The sequence below is a fragment of the Vigna unguiculata genome, chromosome 9 (genome assembly GCF_004118075.2).
Source record: "Vigna unguiculata cultivar IT97K-499-35 chromosome 9, ASM411807v1, whole genome shotgun sequence".
Classification (NCBI taxonomy): Eukaryota; Viridiplantae; Streptophyta; class Magnoliopsida; order Fabales; family Fabaceae; genus Vigna; species Vigna unguiculata.
In genome coordinates this window covers 7,790,260-7,812,487 of record NC_040287.1, presented here as the reverse complement: position 1 = coordinate 7,812,487, position 22,228 = coordinate 7,790,260, and the positions used below count along the sequence as shown (strand labels likewise).

General features: G+C 34.3%; 3 protein-coding genes across 8 annotated transcripts; 2 read left to right on the top strand and 1 right to left on the bottom strand.

Moving 5' to 3' along the window:
- The first annotated feature begins 3,697 nt into the window (after positions 1–3,697).
- On the top strand, positions 3,698–17,663 carry LOC114195991 (heparanase-like protein 1). 5 transcript variants are annotated; one of them, XM_028086456.1, is made up of 11 exons: positions 3,701–3,948; positions 4,691–4,773; positions 4,854–5,121; positions 5,266–5,302; positions 5,419–5,602; positions 6,483–6,631; positions 6,718–6,951; positions 15,759–15,948; positions 16,080–16,205; positions 16,341–16,443; positions 16,947–17,663. In XM_028086456.1, the coding sequence occupies exons 3-11, from the start codon at positions 4,912–4,914 to the stop codon at positions 17,352–17,354; spliced, it is 1,641 nt and encodes a 546-aa protein (XP_027942257.1). In that variant the 5' UTR covers positions 3,701–3,948; positions 4,691–4,773; positions 4,854–4,911; the 3' UTR covers positions 17,355–17,663. The 5 variants fall into 5 exon arrangements, with proteins under 5 accessions (XP_027942258.1, XP_027942257.1, XP_027942260.1 ...); XM_028086459.1 differs by having other exon boundaries at positions 3,749–4,066; XM_028086460.1 differs by lacking the exon at positions 3,701–3,948 and adding an exon at positions 4,445–4,608.
- On the top strand, positions 6,958–15,502 carry LOC114195992 (uncharacterized mitochondrial protein AtMg00810-like). The gene is made up of 3 exons (XM_028086462.1): positions 6,958–8,257; positions 9,452–10,922; positions 11,159–15,502. Exon 3 carries the CDS (start codon positions 12,723–12,725, stop codon positions 13,764–13,766), a length of 1,044 nt encoding a protein of 347 aa, XP_027942263.1. The 5' UTR covers positions 6,958–8,257; positions 9,452–10,922; positions 11,159–12,722; the 3' UTR covers positions 13,767–15,502.
- A 1,362-nt stretch (positions 17,664–19,025) lies between the features above and the next one.
- LOC114164260 (SNAP25 homologous protein SNAP33-like) lies at positions 19,026–21,278 on the bottom strand. Of its 2 annotated transcripts, XM_028048862.1 has the most exons (6): positions 21,107–21,278; positions 20,359–20,976; positions 20,134–20,227; positions 19,916–20,046; positions 19,451–19,548; positions 19,026–19,287 (listed from the first exon to the last, which is right to left on the bottom strand). In XM_028048862.1, exons 2-6 carry the CDS (start codon positions 20,806–20,808, stop codon positions 19,188–19,190), a joined length of 873 nt encoding a protein of 290 aa, XP_027904663.1. In that variant the 5' UTR covers positions 20,809–20,976; positions 21,107–21,278; the 3' UTR covers positions 19,026–19,187. The 2 variants fall into 2 exon arrangements, with proteins under 2 accessions (XP_027904663.1, XP_027904662.1); XM_028048861.1 differs by having other exon boundaries at positions 20,359–21,259.
- Positions 21,279–22,228: the final 950 nt, after the last annotated feature.

The following is a 22,228-nucleotide window of genomic DNA, read 5'->3' as shown; positions in this document are numbered from 1 at the left end:
TGTAGCAATAAGGCATGCTATGTTTGCAACAATCCTAATTTACAAACTCCCTAATTTCCAACCTTAATTCCCAAACTACATGTATAGAGAGGAATTGGCAATGCTAAACGCAAGGCAAATAAGCGCAAACCAGAACACGAACCTATTGGTGCTACTGCTCCACTCTTCTACTCCGCCTTGCACTACCTTGCTCAGCCCTAAGAAGATAGAGTGGAATGAGATTCAGACTATGAGAAGAAGATGGGTGGGAGGGATTCATGTTTACACTGTCACAACGTTTGCAAGCGTTCTCACTCTCGCTTTTAATCTTTCTCAAAAGGCAGGGACATGCACATACCTACTTTTGCTTGCTTTGTTTAATATGTAACAAGTCGGCGAGTTGGCTTGTCCTACACTATGTGTGACTCGACAGGTTGGCAAACTGAGTGGGCCGAGTTATTATAGGTTGAGGAATTCAAAACTATGTCTCGACTCACCTTTATTTTGTTGGTTAGCAGGCTATTTGTTCTACCTAATCCACTTTATCATCCCTAATTTCTTGTATGCATTTGTGGTGCGTATGGCTACCAATGTGGTTGTGGTTGTTGGCTTGTGGTGCGTATGACTACCCGTATTAGAGAGGTCATAATAGTGTTGTCTTGTCGGTAATAATTGAAACATTAAGAATGGATAGTTGTTGGTGGCCATAAAAAATATAAATAAAAAATAAAAAATATTTATAATATTTATAATATTAATAATATCAATAATTATATATATTTTTATATTAATTTTAATCAAAATATTATAAATGATATTTTAATCTATTAAAACATTCTTTTATTTATCATATCTATGATTAGGGATGTCAAAAAAATTCGTACCCACGGATATTCGCGGATAAAACCCGCAATGGATAGAAAATGAATATTAAAAATGGATACCCGCTATCCGCGGATACGAGTATTTTTGATCCCCGCATGTTAACGGATCGGGTATAGGTATCATAGTATCCGTACCCGTGGATACCCGTACCCGCTAAACTTACACCCCTTGATATTTTTCTTTTTTCTTTCTTTGAAATTGGGCATATACATCAAACCTTATATAGACAATGACGTTTATGGTATGCTTGTTGCCAAATGATGAAATCAAAATAAGAATACTTGACATGTGACAATTGAAGTTTATTATTTGTTTATTTTTTAGAATCAATCGGAGAGTGTGGATTTGTTGATCAAAACATTAATTAAAGAATTTCCATTGTGTTGAACGTCATTTTATATTTACTTCTACAATTATTTGGACTTGTATCAACTTGAGTTTATTTGAACTTTATTTAAAATTTATGACAATGATGTATTTTATTTTATTTTATTTGAATTTATGATTAAATATTTATTTCTAAATAATTTTGCAAACACCCGTGGGTACCCGTGGATACCCGCAGATATGAAAAAAATAGGCGGATACCCGCATAACGGATACTCGACGGATATGAGTACGGGTACGGGGCAAATATTTATCCAACGGGTAGGGTACGGGGGAGCTACTACCCGTACCCTACCCGTCCCGTTGACATCCCTATCTATGATATTATTTAGGTTAAATTATACTTTTAGTCCCCATTTTCGTAGCAAAATTTGAATTTGGTCCCTCAATTATTTTTTATCTCAATCTGGTCCCTATTTTGGGAAATTTGACCCAATCAAGTCCTTTCCGTTAGTGGTAGAGTAACGGTGTTAAATGGGGTGCCACGTGTCAGCTTCTGGATTTTTTGAATTTTTTTTTTATTTTTTTTAATTTTTTATTAAATTTTTTAAATTTTTTTAAAAAATTAAAATTTTGCCACGTGTCAAGCGGACATCGTGCCACGTGGCAGTGACAGTGCCACGTGGCAGTATTTGGGAGTTGTCATTTTCTAATTCTCAATTTGGTCTCTGTATTTTATTTTTTGTCTCAATTTAGTCCCAATTTTTGTAAAAATTGTGCAATTTTGTCCCTCTCCAAATTGAAACCAAATTTAATTTCTATATAAATATGCAAAGATATTTCTATCAAAATTGATATTTCAAGTAAATATTTTTAACAAGATTAAGTTTATTTTAATTTATATTTTACGTTAAACTTTATTTAAAATTGTTTTAAAGTTGTTAATAGAAAATAATATTAATAAAAAAATTCATAAATTATATTGATATTTTATTACATTATACTTTAATATTATTTTTATTTGAATTTATATTTTAAATAATTGCATATTTTTAAAATGTGTAAAATTCAATAATTTCTATACAAATATTTTAGTTAGTATAAAAATAAAAATTATATAATTTAAGAAAAATTAACTAGTTTATGTAACAATAAAAAACAGATAAATTTAAAATTTGAAAACAATTTTAAGTAAAATTTAATGTGAAACAAATTTAAAGAAACTTGGTTTTATTGAAAATATATAATAAAAATATCAATTTGAATAAAAAAATCAAATTTAATAAAAATATTTGTAGGGGGACGAAAAAACATTTTATAATTTTTGTTTCAATTTGGAGGGGGACGAAATTGCACAATTTTTACAAAAATTGAGACTAAATTGAGACAAAAGATAAAATACAGGGACCAAATTGAGAATGAGAAAATGACACATCCCAAATAGTGACACGTGGCACTGTCACTGCCACGTGGCACTATGTCAGCTTGACACGTGGCAAAATTTTAATTTTTTTAAAAATTTTAAAAAAATTAATAAAAAGTAAAAAAAAAATTCAAAAAAAAAATCAAAAAAAAAAATAAAAAAAATTCAAAAAATCCAGAAGCTGATACGTGGCATCCCATTTAACACCGTTACTCCACCACTAACGGAAAGGACTTGATTGAGTCAAATTTTCCAAAATAGGGACCAGATTGAGATAAAAAATAATTGAGAGACCAAATTCAAATTTTGTTACGAAAATAAGAACTAAAAGTATAATTTAACCTATTATTTACAAAATTTGATAAATTTTTTCTTTTAAATTTTTTCATATTTATCTCTTAAAACTAAAGTACCTCTGTACGTTCACTCTACCTTTAAATTCATATTTTGAAACATACATAACCTAAATCTTCCAACAAATTACCGAAATTCATAGAATCCCTTCCCTAATAGGAATCTTTCCAAGGCTTCCCGTAATTTGCTAAGTTTGGAACAATATTCAAGATGATGAGATGATTTTTACCATCTTCAAACACCCTGATTGATTGATTTGAAAGGTGACAATTTAACTCTTTTAAACTCCAGAAATCACCATCAACTCACAATTTTTAAACTCCAAAAGTAGTGATAATTCATACTTAAAAATAAGATTAGATTGGGTTAAATAAATCAGGTGAGAGTATAACTAAAAATATTTAATCTTTTGAAATATTTAATAAAATATACTACAAATACGAGAAACAATTAATAACTTATACTGATTAAAGTTGACTTATATATGATCTTCTTAACGGAAAAATGTCTGGTATTTAGTAATTACTAAATTTTCTTTTTCCATTACATAAAAACAAAAAGAGTATTAAGGGATTTCTAATTTTATTTTTCTCTAAAATTTCTTACTTTTTTCATAGCCTTTTCTATACAGCAGCCATGTGAGGATAATGGAACAATAATTCTCCCCTATAATTAATAATAGTTAATGCTGTGCGGTTTATCTTATTTTATGTGCAACTTTCAGTTAGATTCTACAGTCTCAGAGAGCACAGAAAAGGAAGGAACGTAGGAAAGAAAGGAGCCTAATAGTCACATTATTATCCTTTCCACTCTGAAACACAAGGACCAATGTTTTCTATTTAATTTTTAATTATTTATTCAGCCTACCGACACTGAAAACCAAAGAAAAGAAAGCACCTTTTTCCGCCATTAATTCACTCACACACTTGAGACTCATCAATGGCAGAAGAAGCTTCCAGTTGACACTCACCATTTCCAAAGTTTGCTCCTTTCTGTACCCCCTCTTCTTGTTTTTCATTTTTCTTTTCTGGGTTCTCTTCTTCTTGTCCTGTGTGTTTAGTTCATAGCTCCACATTTTGCATCAACCAGTCAAGGAAGGTCAAACCCACTTCATTTCACTCCACATTTTGAAAGATTTTAAATTACTGTCACAGTTTTGTCGTGATCTTCAATACTGTCACAAACCAATGTGATAGATGCAGTCACCAATAATTTTTTAAAATCTTGATACCCTGGCTGAAATCAGTGATAAGTTTTAAAACCTTGCACCTTCTTATTTAATACCATGATCTCACAATTTTTTGATGTCTCGTTTGGATCTCGATCTCTGTATATATAAAATATATCTGTTGTTGTTACTCTTCCGGTTTCTCTGTCTCCGGTTGACCTTGTTAATTAATTATTTAATTAACGTGTGGTTTCTATCATAGTAAGAATTTTGACTTTGAAATTATTTCTGTAGTGCTCCAAATTTTGAGAAGAGGTTCTCAATTTTTTAGTTGCCTTTCGCTACAACAAAGTTGTTTAGACACTGTTAATCATGATTGGGACACAGCATGATAGGACACCACTGCTACTCTTCACTGTTGTTTGCGTCAACTAAGTAGTTCTAACTTATGTTTTGAAACTATCAATTTGGGGTATTCATAATATTCACTTCATTTTATTTTTATTTTTATTTTTTTTGAAAATAATTATGAGCACTTTTACTTTTCATTTCAGGAAATTAGACAATCAATCATATATATATTCCCCTTGTAATCTTCTGGTTTCCACTCAACAATTTAACCATGAGCAATTATTAGGTAGTGTTCATTTAAATGCTTTGCAATTATGTAGCATGAGAAGATTTGAGTCTAAATTTTCTTTATATCCTCTACTGCAGTTGATTTGGATTAGTTGTGTTGAACTTGGATGCTGCAGCTTATACAGTTGCTCAACTAATGAGATTCCACCTTGCGTTGTTTCTTTTGTTGGCTTCTGTTCAAGCCAATTTAAGTCAAGAAATTGAACATGGTTCGCTTCTAGTGGATGGAGCTCAAATAAAGGCTGAAACAGGTGATAACTTTATTTGTGCCACCATTGATTGGTGGCCTCATGACAAGTGTGACTACAACCATTGCCCCTGGGGATATTCATCTGTTGTAAATTTGGTGAGTATTTTAAAATTCATTTGTATAGCAAATGAAATGAAACACTCTCTACAATTTATCATCCCCCTCTAGTCCTACTTAGAACTATGGAAACCAATTAAGCTGTTTTATTCTCGTTCACTTCAATGTGGATTGATTTTTCAGGACTTGTCTCGTCCTTTCCTTGCCAAGGCCATCCAAGGTGTGTGTATATTTGCATTACTTCTGTATGATCTAGAAAGTCTTTATGAATATCTTTAGCTTTGGAGTAATTATGTTAAGCATGGTGTTATTCTTTTTGTAATGGTTGCATGATAGCACTCAAGCCATTGAGGATACGACTTGGAGGTTCTTTGCAAGACCAGGTTATATATGATGTAGGAAGTTTGCAGTCTCCCTGTCATCCCTTGCAAAAGATTGAAGGTGGATTGTTTGGATTTTCAAAGGGATGTTTACACATGACAAGATGGGATGAGCTGAATCAGTTTTTCAATGAGACAGGGTGAGAATTTTAACATTAGACTTAACTATGTTCACCTCCTCCATTGTCCTCTCTTCCTTCAATTAAAAGCAAGAGTATGAAAAATAAGATGAGTTATTTAATTTGGTACTTTAACAAAGTAATGACCTTAATTTGCTTGGGTCATATTTTTAACATAATAGCTGCTGAAGGGAGTGTCTCCTTCTGTTTAAATGTTTTATCACAAAAGTATATGCTAGTGGACATCCCTTCATTGGTAGTTAAGACTCACGACTGGCATTCTTAGTTATTTCCTTAAACTTTGTTTTGAATGACTCTAATGAATTAGGTGTTTATTCCAGTAATATGCAGTTTATATCCAGTCATTGCTTGTAATAGGCTCTACATGTGTCTCTAAGTTATTTTACCACTCTAGATCACAAAACCATGCAAATAAAAGCTTATACGACTCTACCAACTCAGTTTCTTGTTCCAATAACATGCAGTTTATATGCATTGCTGGTATAATAGTCTCTATAATTGCATCGCTAAGTTGTTTTACCACTCTTGATCACAAGACCATGCAAATAAAAGCATATTATAATAGCTTGGTTATCACACTCTCTAGATGCTTTAATTATTTTAATTATTGAAGCTTCTAGATTCCATTTTTGCAATTATTGGTGTAGATTTTTCTTCTGGCGAATATCTGACATATTAGTCTATGGTCTGTTGGCTTGATTACATTCCTGTTACATGACTTTGTCTAAATAAATTAAGACATGGAATACAAATGTCACACATGCATGATTAGTATACTACATCTTTATATGCATTATGTAATGGTAGAGGGAAAGAAGAAAGGGATGAGGGATGAATTGTTTAGCTGTGATGTAATTTAACTGGAGTTTGGTATTTGCAGGGCCATTGTGACATTTGGCTTGAATGCACTCCATGGGAAGCACCAGATTAGTCATAATGTTTGGGAAGGAACCTGGGACCCCACAAATGCTTATGATTTTATAAAATACACTGTTTCAAAAGGATACAAGATTGATTCATGGGAACTTGGTAGGACTATGTATAACAAGTGGAAGGGTTATTTGTTGTGTTTAATTTTGTTTGATTTAACCTTGTTCTTGAATCTGGTGCTGTAGGGAATGAGTTGAGTGGTAAGGGCATTGGTGCAAGTGTTGGGGTTGCACAGTATGGGAAAGATTTGATAAAGCTTAAGCAAATTCTAGGAACATTGTACGAGAACGCCAAGTTCAAGCCTTCACTTGTGGCACCTGGAGGATTTTATGAAAGACAGTGGTATGACAAGCTTCTACAGGTTTCTGGTTCAGGCATAATCAATGTTCTGACTCATCATTTATACAATCTGGGCCCAGGTTTGACTGTCCCTTAATTCTTTCTATTGTAGGTCTTCTTGACAAATGTTTAATAATCTGAAATCTCTAGAGGTCCTTCCTTTGCTTCCGTTTCTCAGTTCTTGTGGTTAATAATCTTGTTAGGCAGGAGCACTCAGAACAAGTTGATAATAAGACAGCATTGCATCTTTAATATAGGAGGTTTAAAAAGAAAAACTAATAATACAGTTGGAAGGTAGCTTTTACAGCTAGGAGTTAGTTAGATAAAAGGAGCCCTTTAATAGGAAGCTCAGAAGAAAAAGGAGAGGGGGTTTTTGAGATTTGAGAGACTTGTAATTGGAATAATCCAGTGGAAAGGAGAGTCCTCATTTGTAGAAAATTTTGTACGTTTGGTGAAATAAAGACGTTTTTATCTTCTTTTCACTGTTATTCTATAAAATAGAAATAGTGCTGATTCTTAACTATTTTGGTCCAACCTCCTGAATCTAAGTGGCATAATGGAAAAAAGTAGTGAGTGCTTTAGAGAGATGAGTTGGTGAACAGAGGAAGGGGATTGAAGACCTGAGAACAAACATGACTCTAGTGAAAGAAAGCATACTGAACATGAGAGAAGTAAAGGCTTTACTTTTTGAAGGGTCCACAAGGATGAATAGCAAGGGCAAAACAATTCTTTGAAATACAAAATGTCAAAAGGTCGGAAAAACTGCGCTTAGACCTCATTAGCATGGAAGAAAATACTGATCATTGGTTCAAATACTGGTGACCAAATTGAAGAATCCTTCTTAGAAGGATGTTGCGTGAACACTGATGGAGATTTGGAGGCAGTGGACAAAGCACAAATTTTGAGAGATTTGCTACGATAAGACAGACAATGAGTGTGGAAGATTTCATTTAGGAATTTGAAATTTTTGTGTCTCAAGCAAATCAGACATTGTGGAAGATCAATTGATGGGGTATTTCCTCGCAGAACTGCATTAGAATATGTGAAAATAGTATCATTCGCAAGACCAAAAAGATGTGATTCAAGCCTGGAAATTGCATAAGACGTGAAGAAGGCTATGAAGAGTACTACACAACTCATCAGCTGACCTTTGTATGAGGAACCTAATTCAGGTTTTCTTTTCAAAGGTGGAACATGAATTGTGTCTCCAATGGACACTCAAAGAAGCGTGCTTAGTGCACACTCATCCAATGAGTTTGATGAACATGGCAAGGGGTTAGGAAATTGTTCTCTGGGTTGTCAATGTGCCAAGCCTCCTTCGGGTCAGATGAGGTCAGAGATTAGAGAAGCCATGAATCTTTTATATCCTTAATTCATCAAGCGAAGGTATGCAAATCTTTGTTGGCAGAGCTTTTGGTCCAAATCATAATCCAGAAAAGTTTTAGTAACGAAATATGTGGCATCCTGTCATGTATGCCAAAATAGTAAACATTTAACAACATCATCTCAAACAGGGCTTTTGCAACCCTTACCAATACCCAACACCATAAGGGAAGATGTTAGCTTATATTTTGTGCAAACAAGCCAAATACATAAGATGAGAGGGTTGAATTGTGTATTTTTGTGTATTTAAAATTTCCAAAAAATTTTACAAAGCTTTGTCTTGAAAACCACATTAAGACAAAGTTTAATATTTGTTTCTCATGAAAGATGAGTTTCACGAAGCTCGTTATACACAACTTCAATAGGACAAACACACGGTTAAATACTTCTTTTAGACAACATGTTTTCTTAAAATTCTCCTCCTTAAGTTAGTTGTAGATAAATAACAAGCAATAGAAAAGATAAGAATTGAGAGAGATTTACGTAAGGTATTTTTATATTGGTTCATCTAAAACACAGACTACGTCCAATTCTTGATCAACCTGATCAAGTTTAAGTTAATGCGAGATACAAGTACTATTTAGACCCAATTGTTTCTAGCTAAACTACAAGTATTGTTTGGACAAAGCCACACCTAGCTAAGCATGAGCGTTGTTTGGATCCACACTTCGATAAACAAAGGTTATGATCTAAAAGATCGCAATGTTTTGCTCATTAAAAGAGATTAGCGTCCTAAGATAGTTACAAGTTTGAGTGTACGCTTTTAGTTATCTATGAACACAAACAATGTTCTTTCTCACACATAGATCTGCCTTTTACGTTTCTTCTCTACTTTGAGTAAAGATCTGCCCGATTTGGATTTGCACATATAGAACAAATATTCCAAAACTATGTATTTTTGTTATAAATTCTTCCTTTTTTGAATTTATTTTCTACACAGAGCCTAGGTACTTGATTTTATTGGTCCAATTAAGCCAACCATAAATTAGAAGACTTAGGATTGCTTGAAAGCCGGAAAGCATTGAGAACAAATATTGTCAGCATTGTGTCATCGTTGTTATCAACCTTCTTCACAAACATCTTCTTCACACCCATATTAGGTCAATCTATTGCCATAATATTTGTTTGGAAATAATTTGATTTCAGAGTGCCGAGTTCTATTGGAAGTGATTATGACCCAACTTTTATGAGTGGCAGGAGTTATTCATGTTACAAGGCACGAAATTGAGGATGAGTAGGCACTATCATCCACAATACCGAGACTGAATAGGATCTTAGCATTTTGTTGTGAGCAACCTAAAATTTTGGGTAGAATTTGTCACAGTGATTGTCGAGTCCGCCGCTTGTCCGCCGTCTTCCGCCACTGTCCGCCGTGCCGTCCACTGCCGCCGCCAGCGTGTCTACTCCGGCGAAGTCAGGGTTAGTGCGCCTCAAGGAGCGCAACCCATCCCCGCAAGTCACGTCCCCAGAATCCTCCGCACGCGCCACCACGCGCCGCCACTCTCCGGCGGCCTTCAAGCGTGTGTTCACCACGCGCCGCCTTCCTGGCTCCGGAATTGCGCCGCGCCACTGTCGTTCGACTCGTCGGAGCCTCCTGGGTCTATTTGTGCTCTTGTTTTTCTGTTTCGGTGGCCATAGCTTGTACCTAGGGTTTCTTCTCAAAAGTTAAGTTTGTTTTAATGGCTTCTACGACTGCTGGAATGACTCCTTCTCTATTAGCTACTCCTATTATTACTTCTGGAAAACTGAACTGGAAAAATTACTCCTCTTGGTCAGCTTCGGTGGAGTTGTGGTTTCTTGGTCAAGGCTATCATGGTCATCTTGAAAAAGAGGTCTCTACTATTTCAGAGGAAAAGAAACCTAAGTGGTAGAAATTGGATTTTCAGTTGTGTGCTGTTTTATGGCAATCGGTTGAGCAAGGGGTCTTGGACATTTTGAGACCTTACAAGACATGCTTCTCTTTTTGGAAAAGGGCACAAGACATTTTTGCTAACGACATTCAGCACCTCTTTGATGCAACTCAAAGAGTAGCCTCACTCAAGCAAATGAATCATGATATGGTTTCTCATATAGGAAAGGCTAGGGCTGCAGTAGAAGAATTGAAGAGTTTTTTTGTGGCTGATTCATTAGACGATATCAACAAAAAAACTTGATAAGTTTTACATGGTCTTAATTTTGAGGAGCCTGCACTCGACTTTTGATCATGTGTGTGATCAAGTTTTAGCTGGTGATCAAATTCCTTCAATGGACAACTTAGTTACTAGACTTCTTCGTGTACCTACATTGGTCAAAGATGAAAGTTCAACTGATGTTTTTGAAACTTCAGCAACGGTAGCACCACGAGGAAGAGGAGGAGGTCGAAGCAACCGTGGAGGACGTGGTGGTCGAAGTGGGCGTCCTCAATGCTCATATTGTAATAGAATGGGCCATACCCAAGACAAGTATTATTCCTTACATGGTTTTCCTGATAAAGCTGCTCATGTGTCCAAGTCTGATCACTCAGAATCTAGATTTTCTGATGAAGAGTACCAAGAATTTTTGAGGTACAAATCTGAGAAATCCAACAATCCTGGCCCATCCTCTTCAATGTCAACTGCATGCATTTCTCAATCTGTGGAAGGTCTTAGTCCATGGATTTTTGATTCAGGTGCCTCCGATCATGTCTCTGGTAACATTTTCTCATTTTCCTCCATTTCCTCTCCCAAAATTCCTCATTTTATTACTGTTGCAAGTGGATCCAAAGTGGCATCTCAAGGAATTGGCAAAGTTTCTTTATCTCCTTCACTAAATTTAAACTCTGTTTTGTACATTCCTCATTGTCCTTACAATTTAATCTCCTTGAGTCAATTGACTCGTTCCTTAAATTGTTCTGTAATCTTTACTGCTAATTCCTTTGCTATACAGGAACATGGTACGGGTCGTCTGATTGGAGAAGGACATGAGTCACGGGGACTTTATTTCCTAAAACCAAGCTCCTCGGTATCCTGTTTTGCAACTTCATCCCCAAAACTTTTGCATGATCGTTTGGGTCACCCAAGTTTGTCCAAGTTGAAGATGATGGTTCCAAGTCTCAAACACATTCAAGCCTTAGATTGTGAATCGTGTCAGTTAGGAAAACATGTTAGATCTTCCTTCCTTAAAAAGTCTGAGACACGATGTAATTTTGCTTTTTCTACTATTCATTTTGATGTTTGGGGACCAAGTCGTGTCACTTCTTTTGGTTTTAACTATTTTGTAACGTTCATTGATGAATTCCCTCGTTGTACTTGGGTTTATCTAATGAAAGAAAGATCTGAACTTTTATCCATATTTGTGTTCTTCTTTAATGAAATTAAAAACCAATTTGGGAAGACAATTAAAATTCTCAGAAGTGATAATGCTAAGGAATATTTTTCTGCTGCGTTTTTCTCATTTTTATCTTCCCATGGAATTTTACATCAGTCAATATGTCCTCACACTCCACAACAAAATGGCATAGCCGAAAGAAAGAATAGACACCTTATCGAAACTGCACGCTCTCTAATGTTGAATACTAATGTTCCTGTTCATCATTGGGGAGATGCAGTCCTCACTGCTTGTTTTCTAATCAATAGGATGCCTTCTTCTTCTATTGAAAATAAAGTTCCTCACTCGATAATTTTTCTAAATGATCCTTTGTATCGTGTCTCTCCACGTGTGTTTGGATGTACTTGTTTTGTTCATAATGTCTCTCTAGGTCTTGATAAACTTTCTGCAAAGGCTATTAAGTGTGTCTTTTTGGGATATTCTCGCCTTCAGAAAGGGTATAAATGTTATTCTCCCTCAACCAAAAGGTAGTATATGTTTGCTGATATTACATTCTTTGAGGACACACCTTTTTTCTTATCCTCCATGGAGGAGAGTTCATCTGTTCAACAGGTCCTTCCTTTACCATCTTGTGATCCCTTGGTTATCCATGAAACTCAACCTCTCACTCAAAATGGCAATGACATTGTTCAACCATCTCTTCTCACATATCAGCGCTGCACTCCAAGGACTCCTTCCTTGCCTGAAGACCCCTGGGACTCAAATCCTTCTCCACCAGATTCTCGAATCATGGATCCTTCATCCTCTTCGTCTTCTCTTGACTCCGATCATACTTGGCCAATTGCCCTTCGAAAAAGGTATTCGCTCTACTCGTAATCCACATCCTATTTATAATTTTTTGAGTTATCATCGTTTGTCTCCTCCATATTTCTCTTTTGTTTCCTCCTTGTCTACCATTAAGGTTCCTAAGAATGTTGATGAGGCACTTGGTCATCCTGGATGGCGACAAGCCATGATTGATGAAATGCAGGCATTTGAACACAGTGGGACTTGGGAACTTGTCTCTCTTCCTCCTGATAAGAAGCCTGTGGGTGTAGATGGGTCTATGCTATTAAGGTTGGTCCTACTGGTGCTGTAGATCGACTCAAAGCCCGTCTCGTAGCTAAGGGGTATACTCAGGTTTATGGCCTTGACTACTGTGATACTTTTTTCTCCTATGGCTAAAACCAGTTATGTTCGTCTTTTCCTTGCTATGGCTGCCATTCGCCAATGGCCTCTGTATCAGTTGGACATTAAAAATGCCTTTCTTCATGGTGATCTGGAAGAGGAGATATACATGGAGCAACCTCCTGGGTTTGTTGCTCAGGGGGAGTCGGGGTTAGTTTGTAAGTTACATCGTTCTTTCTATGGCTTGAAGCAATCTCCTCGAGCTTGGTTTGGTAAATTTAGTCGTGTTGTGCAGAATTTTGGATTGAAACGTTGTGAAGCGGATCATTCAGTATTTTATGGTCATACTTCTCCTGACAAATGTGTTTATCTTATGGTTTATGTTGATGATATTGTTATCACAGGAAATGATATCACTAGAATTGCTCAATTGAAGAACCATTTGTTTAGCCACTTTCAGACCAAAGACCTGGGTCGTCTTAAATATTTCCTTGGCATTGAAGTGCCACAATCAAAAGAAGGTGTCATCATTGCACAGAGAAAATATGCTCTTGATATTTTGGAGGAAACAGGCCTGACAAATTGCAAGCCCATTGATAGCCCCATGGACTCAAATCAAAAGTTAACAAGAGATCAAGGTGAACTTTTCTCAGATCCAAAGAGATATAGAAGGTTGGTTGGAAAACTCATCTACCTTACTATAACAAGACCTGATCTTTCTTATCCAGTGGGAGTTGTAAGTCAATTTATGCAAAATCCCCACATTGATCATTGGAATGCTGTGATTCGCATTCTCAGATATGTAAAAGGGAACCCAAGACAAGGATTGTTGTATGAGAACAAGAGAAGTACTCAAGTTGTAGCGTATTGTGATGCAGATTGGGCTGGTTGTCCAATTGATAGAAGATCTACCACAGGGTATTGTGTATTCCTTGGAGGGAACCTTGTTTCTTGGAAAAGTAAAAAACAAAGTGTTGTTGCTCGATCTAGTGCAGAGGCGGAATATCGATCTATGGCTCTAGCTACATGTGAACTAGTGTGGATTAAACAACTCCTTTAAGAGTTGAAATTTTGTGAAAATGAGCAGATGAAGTTATGTTGTGACAATCAAGCAGCCCTTCACATTGCCTCCAATCCGGTGTTTCATGAGAGAACAAAGCATATAGAAATTGATTGTCATTTTGTTAGAGAGAAATTACTATCCAAGGATCTTGTTACTGAGTTTGTCATCTCTAATGAACAACTTGCAGACATTCTAACTAAATCTTTAAGAGGGCCTAAAATTCAATTTATATGTTCCAAGCTTGGAGCATATGATCTATATGCTCCAGCTTGAGGGGGAGTGTTGAAATGTAATGTTTTTTTATTATCATGTATGGGATCCCTTCTTTAGGGTTAGGGTTAGGACTGATGACTCTTTGTATTCTGCCTATTTTTTCTTATATAAACAATGGTAAAACAGTAACAGTGATAGTTTTTTCACTGTTTTCATTTATCTAAAACCTCTTCAAGTGAGACTTTGAGACAACTGAAGTTTCACTTGCAGAACAAGCTCAAATGATAATTCATACTAAAGTTCATCGCAAACCTTCCAAGATCAAACTAGGTGATTTGATGCATCTAGAAATTTGGCCACATAGATGGAGTTGTGTCTAACAAGCTTCATCCCAAGCTGTCAACATGTTACTATGGATCATATTTGGTTCTTAAGCAATCAGTCTTTTAAATTACAATTCCTGCATCAAGCTCAAATGCATCTTATGTTCCTTGTATCTCAGCTCAAAAAGGAAATAGGGGATCATTGAGTGGAAGCTGCGCTTCCATTAGAATTTCAAGGACATATGTGTTAATTCCGGCTTACATTTTAGGCATCGAACGATCGGTAAAAAATGATGAACCAGTACAAGTGTCAGTGCAATGGAAGGGAAAAACATTTAAGGAATCCACGTTGGAATACTATACCAAATAGATTTCTTGATTCTAACCTTAAAGAAGTTATTTCTGAGGGTGGTATTGTTTGGCGAGTACAAGCACAGCAAGTTGATAACTAGACATGATTGTAGGTTTATTATGGGAGGTTTAAAAGAAAAACTAAAAATACAATTATAAGGTAGTTAGCGTAAAGCAGCCCTTTAATAGAAAGCTTAGAGAGAAAAGAGGAGTGTTTTTGAGATTTGAGAGACTTGTAATTGAAATGATCTAGTGGAAAGGACAGTGTTTCTTGCTAACATTTTTGGTATGTTTGGTGAAATAAAGAAGTTTTTCTTTTCATTGTTCTTTGAAAATAATGTTAATTTCTAACAAAAACACTTGCTTGAGTTACTATCAGTTGAGGCAACAAGTCATGTTCATTGCTTCTCTTCCATGACAACATAGATTGGTGGATGTGCTTGGACAAACTTTTCCATAAACACTTTTAAAAGAATAAAAAAATTAAAATTAGTTTGTCCACGAGCTAACATTAGCTTATAATATATAAGCTCATTTTAGCTTACGGAGAACCTTATTACATTTGTTCTTATTTTTCTCTCCTTGAAGTGCTTAACGGAGAATCTTGTTCAGGCAAGCTTGAGGTCTATTATCATATATATTACATTATTTAAAAGGAAAGTGCTGCACTTTTGAAAAACCAAATAATTGCAAGAGTTTACTAAAATAGAGTATGATCGACCTCTTTTGACAAAACTCATTATCCAGATAGCTAATATGCGAAGGTTGGATTTGCTAATTTACATAGAGACACGTCTTAGCTGCCCCTCATCTGCTTGATTGTCTTCACAGCTACCCAAAGATTATTATGCTAATAACGAATGGTAACATGAAATTTTCCTATGTAGAACTACCTGCTCATATACTTCAATACACTCAGTATTTCTGTTTAATTTATTTTTCTCATAAATGCTAGAGACATGCCCTGGCAATTGATATATTTATTTCAATATTTAACCTTACTAGCTTGTGTGGTACAAAAGATGATACACTTTGTTTACGTGTTGGAAAAATACTGTTCTTTGTCATTCATGATCAATTTCTGAGTTGATATCTCTTTCAGGTAGTGACGAGCATCTTGAAAGGAAGATTCTAGATCCTGAACGCTTAAGCAGAGTGAAATCAATTTTTGGCAATCTTTCTGAAACCATTCAAACATATGGTCCTTGGGCTTCTGCATGGGTAGGAGAAGCTGGTGGGGCATACAACAGTGGTGGCAATCATGTATCTAATACTTTTCTTAACAGCTTTTGGTAAGTGATTTCCTTCCATCATTTTCTGTTCCTCTTCTTCATAGCTGAAGCACAGATTATGTTGTTACATTTAGCAAAAACAATTACCAGTGATGTGATTCTTTGTAAGTTTTGAAATTGAAATGACTTAGGTACTTAGATCAACTTGGAATAGCATCCAGCTACAACACTAAAGTCTATTGTAGGCAGACCCTAATTGGAGGGAACTATGGACTTCTTAATACCACCACCCTCACTCCCAATCCTGACTACTACAGGCAAGTACAAATAGATAATTGTAAAAAGAAAAAAAAAAAGGAATACCTTTTATTTTTTCTTCAAGGTCACTTGAAGTTTTGTGCTATCATGTTTGAGCATATCTAAACCTGGTTTCTGGTTTTCTTCCTAAACAGTGCACTTTTGTGGCATCGATTAATGGGAAAGAAGGTTCTTGCAGTTTCAAGTGATGTTTCTTCTCCCTTTTTACGCGCATATGCCCATTGTTCAAAAGACAGGGTAAGTTCCCTAGTTTTAGTTCAACTTGGATAGCTATTGAATCACATTACTATCTGGTTTGCTTTTCTATATATGATGTTTTTATTAGCATTCCAACTACCATAAAATCAAACATAATATAACATCATATCAAGCTTAGCACACTTACACCTGATATTCAAATTTAACCATTAGAGTCAAGAATATGTCACATGAAGTTATAGACTCGAAAGTTTTTAACAAATTGAATTTTAGCCCATCCACCTAGTAAAATATTTGATTCCTTGTCTTTGACGGCTTGTTATATACAACATTGTTGGTGATAAATTTTGGAAAATTTGTGTAGAGGTGTGTGACTCTGTCACTCTTATATATATATATACTAGAAATTCTTTTTAAGTGGAATCTGCTAGGACCTGAGCTTTATAGTATATGACTTAACATTCTATAAGGCACATGAAGGATGTATTCTGATATGGTAGGTTTTTAGCATATTTCTAGTTCTTATCAATTTCATTCTACAGGTTGGTGTGACATTACTTCTAATCAACTTAAGTAATGAGACACGTTTTACTCTCACTATTCGAAACCCTGCGAGTGCAAGTATTGAAAATGAAGTAGCCAAAAACATCCATAAGGAAAACTCATTCTTTGATAAACTGAAGAAGACATTTTCTTGGGTAGGAACAAAAGGGTCAGAGGTCACATTTAGGGAAGAGTACCACTTAACTCCAAAAGATGGTTATCTCAAAAGCCAAACCATGGTTCTTAATGGTATTCCACTGGAGTTAACAGATGAAGGAGATCTTCCAAGGTTGGATCCAGTGAGTAGTAATGTGAGATCTCCAATATACATTACTCCTTTGTCCATTGCATTTATTGTATACCCCAACTTTGATGCTCCAGCATGTGCTACACAGAGAAAGCATTAGTTGAACATTTCTATAGCAAATAACTTGGCACTGGGACTAATGAAATTGCAAGCTCATGGTAATTGTAAGTACTGAGCTATTATTGGATTCACATGAAAGTTAACACCTTGCAATAATTTAGATTTGAATGAACATGCAAGTTGTATCATCTAGTTGTAAGTAAACTGTTTGATAAAATTTAGTTTGAAGTCCAATGATGATGAAGTGATTTTGTTTCACTCTTAGTTAGGAAATTCCATTTATGTCCATTGGAAGATATCAACATGGTTGACTAATAATTGTCTTATTAGTGTGGTTAAGAGTTTGTAATCAAGTTTGTGAGTATAAATAAATTATATTAATTTTTTATTCTCTTGTGTGGAATCTCTTGGATTAAAAAAAAAATCATCTATTACGGACATAATGAATGGAGATTGAGCTAAATGTGCTATTGGTTCTTAAAAATGTCGTGATTATGTGTTCTTTCTGAAAGATTTGTTCATTAATTCGTATATTAGTCTCTCTAGGGGAACTAAAAGTCAGTATATTGAGATTAAAATCACTCACTTTTAGAGTTTGAAAATGAATAAATCTTTGGCTTAGTAGTATTTATGATTTTATTATTTGTAATAATGATTTAATATTTTTCTTAATTTATTTTTGACTTAGTATGGTTTTTATATGTTTTAAAATTACTTAATGTGATATTTTTCGTTAGATTAGTATTAATGTCATTGTTTCCATTTTGTTTTTCGGATTGGACAGCCCTTAAAAAGAGTGAGTGATTACGTTAGTAGATTTCAGTTCATCTAAAAGTAGTGGATGATTACATTAGTAGATTTCAGTTAAAAAATTAACGTTATTTAATGGAAGAGACTGTATTGAGTATTTTTAAAAAACAAAAAAATTACATTGAGTAAGAAAAACAGAAAAAAAAAAATTAAAGTATTGTTAAAAATATAGAACTATAACGAGTATGTGATTGGTGTAGAGGTTTTAGGATTACAATCTACAAATTTGTATTCGAATATACAATTCAAAATACAAATTTGTATTTCAAACTGCACACTCTAGAAAGTCTCCATATTACTTAATCCAAACTAAACCAAATTGCACATTCTAGAAAGTCTTCATATTATATAATCTGAAATTAAAAATCCTAAACCAGAGGACAAATTTGGAATGTTCAAGTTTATATGTTGAAATTATGGAGGTGGAGTTGGTCCTATGTATGGGCTTAGTAAATACGGAGCCCATTATAAAGTTAAATATAAGCCCAAAACCCGAGACAAAGGTGGCACAGCACAACCAGACTGAGAAGGCATGATTTTAAATTTTATTTTGTTAAGATGTTAGATTAGCATGTTTCCTATGGTTTAATTTGAAATTTGGAAATTTATCGCAACAAGTTAACAAAAATAATTTATTATTCAGATGGAATACCAAGAAGAGAAAATTGATTTGAATTTCTGGAAAGACCAAAGCACTGAAGAGCAAAACCACATGATGTTATGCCAAAACAAAAGGAGAAATAGAACGAAGAACTCCTCATAGTTAAAAAACTCTTCAAGACAAAAATATTAATTTTTTGTGACAGAAATATGAACTTCCTGGTAAAAAAAAAAAATACGAGTTATATAGAATGAATCATGCCCAGAAAAGGAATAACGATGTTGATGATAGAATCATAAATAATCTCAGAAATCAATCAATACTATATATATATTTCAGAGACAAATATCTCACAAGCGGATTGTACATTACTATATTTGAAACCAGTATCCTGGAACATGGAAGCTCCTTTAATTGAAAAATGCAAAGTAAAAATGAGTATGAGTCTCATGGAATACACCCCTATTTCCCAAGCAAACGACGGCCACGTTGATTTGCACCATTCACACGGATCACCAACTTATCCATATCATTGTCAAAATCACCCAAGGCACCATTTTGCCTGCAACATTACCAAAACCAGTATAAATTATGACATCTTCAAATAAGTGAAACGGTTCTGAATAATCATTAACTAGGAGTACTTCCTGACCAAACATTGTTGCCAGCGTCAAAAAATCTCTGTTTGGTAAAATTAGAGAGATCATAGAATCTAATAAACTTACCTCTCAAGTTCAGATCCCATGTCAATGGCCATGTCTTTCAGTTCTCCCAAGAGATCACTTATATCTGACAGTGCATCGTCTTGCTTTATCTTTTCAACCTGTTCAGGACATTCTAGTCATTAGCTGAATTCGATGCTGACAAAATTTCTTACAATATTGTACAAGGCAGATAGAAAGTCACAAAGCAAAAATTAGTATCCAGAGTGCACAAACATTGACTATAGAATAAGATTGTTTATGTGCTGAAATAGTTGCAAAACTGTCAGTGTTTTTAAACAAAATGGTTGGCTCCACACTAGTGATATGGTGGTCATCAAGAACAAGCAGAAGCATAACAATACTACAAGAACATATATTCAGATATTAATCACATTTCGAAGTACTAAGAAACTGAAGCTTTGTCATGTTCAGCACTTCAAATGACTTCAACACGAACAGTTAAATGTTCATCGAATCAATACGAACCTCAACTTTTTCAATTGCATTTGTTGACTCAGAAGGTGCTGCCCGTGACTTCGATTGGCCTTTAGTGGCAGAAGTCAATCCTAACTTCTCTCTTTGCTCCAAGTGATTGCCCTTTCTTCTCACAGGATCATCTACATCGTGAAGCACATAACAAATACAATTATCATGCAATCCAAATCAGTTGATATTAAAAAGATGAAAAGAGAGAAAATGCCAACCTCCAAAATTAACTGGGCCAGTTATCACACCCGTCTTTTTCGGTTTCCATGTTTTGGAAAACATGCCACCAAGACTTCCCAAAAGTTTTTCTCCCTGTAAATACATCAACGAAACAGTCAAAAGAGTAGTGCAGAATACCAATTGAAGCAGCAACAATTTTTTTCAGAAGATGAAGAAGCTGTAACTGAGAAAATAACAAACTGAGAAAATAACAAGATCGATACCCGACTCAGATCATGATCAATATCAGCAGCAACATGGTGGCTCCTTGTAATCTGCTCCCCCTGTTGGTGCAGCATCACCAGAGTCTTGGTAGCATCCTCCCTCATTTCCTCAGCAATCTTCAAACAACTGTTCACTGATTTTGTGGTCTCTTCAGCCTTGTAAACAGCATAGTTCTCCAATTCCTGGACAGATTGACTCTCCAAACCCCCGGAATCGCGGAAATCGTTCTTATACCTATTTCTATGTGCAGAAGAAAGGCCATAGGAAGATGATGAAGAGTGGCCACTGACTTCAACATCATCATCAAAGGGGTTGGCGTTGGTTAAAGTCTTCTTAGAGGAATTATACTTTTTATCTTTTGACTCTTCATCAGAATCAAAGGGGTTATGGACAGGACCAACAGAGCTAGGTTTAGCCTCTCTCAATGGAGTTTTCTTTGAACCAAACATCCTCTCTCTCTCTCTCTCTCTCTCTCTCTCAACGATTTTGTGTATCAATTTCACCCCGGGAAGACAAACAAGCACAAATCCAAAGATCAAAATCAAGTTCTATACCGCGAACCCTCTACTCAAAATTCAATTTTGAAATTACGATGAACCAAGTTCATAGAATTTATGCTGAAATAATCAAAATTGCAATTAAAACCGAAGGAGAGTCACAAAATTGAAAGTGAAAAACAGATTAAAAAAAAGATACAAAGAATGGCCAAAACAGAAGGTAGAGGGAGAAAGGAAGAAACTTTGGTACCTGCAGAAGATAATGTAATTAGACGAAAGAAAGAAGAAAATGAAGACAACGAATTTAAGGTTAAGAACGTTGGATGGTTTCAACGCGGAAGCTCTGCAAAATCGCGTTGAAAATTCACTGTTGGAATTGCTCGCCGCTGATGAAAGCGCTTGTTTGAATTAATATTATATCATTATATCATTATTGCATTACATTAATGTCATCAACAAATAATAGTTGTCAATTTTCTTACACTACCTTGTTTTCTATTCATCCTTGTACTTTCAAATTGGTAAATTAAAGCTTTCAAGTTTCAAAATTTGTGATTTTAATAACTTTATAATTATATTTAATACTTAGTGGCAACTTTTAACCATGACAAAGTTGATAAAAGAATTGAATTTATATAAATGATATGTGTTATTTATTATACTTAAATTTAATATTTAGTAATGATTTTTTTTCTTACCATAAAAGGACTAAGTTTACGTAGTTTTAATCCACGAGAACTAATTAATCTAAATTTAAAGTATATAAACAAAAGTTGAGTTTGATGTAAAAAAGAAAGGCAAAAATAAACGTATTTGAATCCATTTTAAATTTATAAACATGTTAATAGTTTTGAAAAAAACAATTGACTAAAATGTGAAATACATTGAATGAAGGTCATAACTTTTTTTGCTATTGGTTCTTTTATTTATTAGAGAAAGAAACATTTAAGTATATTTATTTCTATTAAAAACTAAAATATATAAAGATTTTTAATTATTATTTTATAAATAATTTATTTCTAACTATTATTCTAAAAATTTTTTGTCTTTAACAGTAATTTTAAAAAATAATTTTTCATACATATTTTATTTTTTTAATTTTTTATTTAACAATTATTTTAAAATTAGTTATATTTTTTTATTTAATTCTGTATAAAATTAAAAAATCGAACTAGGTGATAATGTTTGTATTTTACAAGTATGATAATAATATTGGAAAAGAAATATTATTCATTTCTAATTTATTTATTTAATGCTTTATTAAAAGGAGTAAGTTTATAATTCCATAATGTTATAAAAAAAAGGTAACATATGAAATTTCAGTATATATATATATATATATATATATATATATATATATATATATATATAT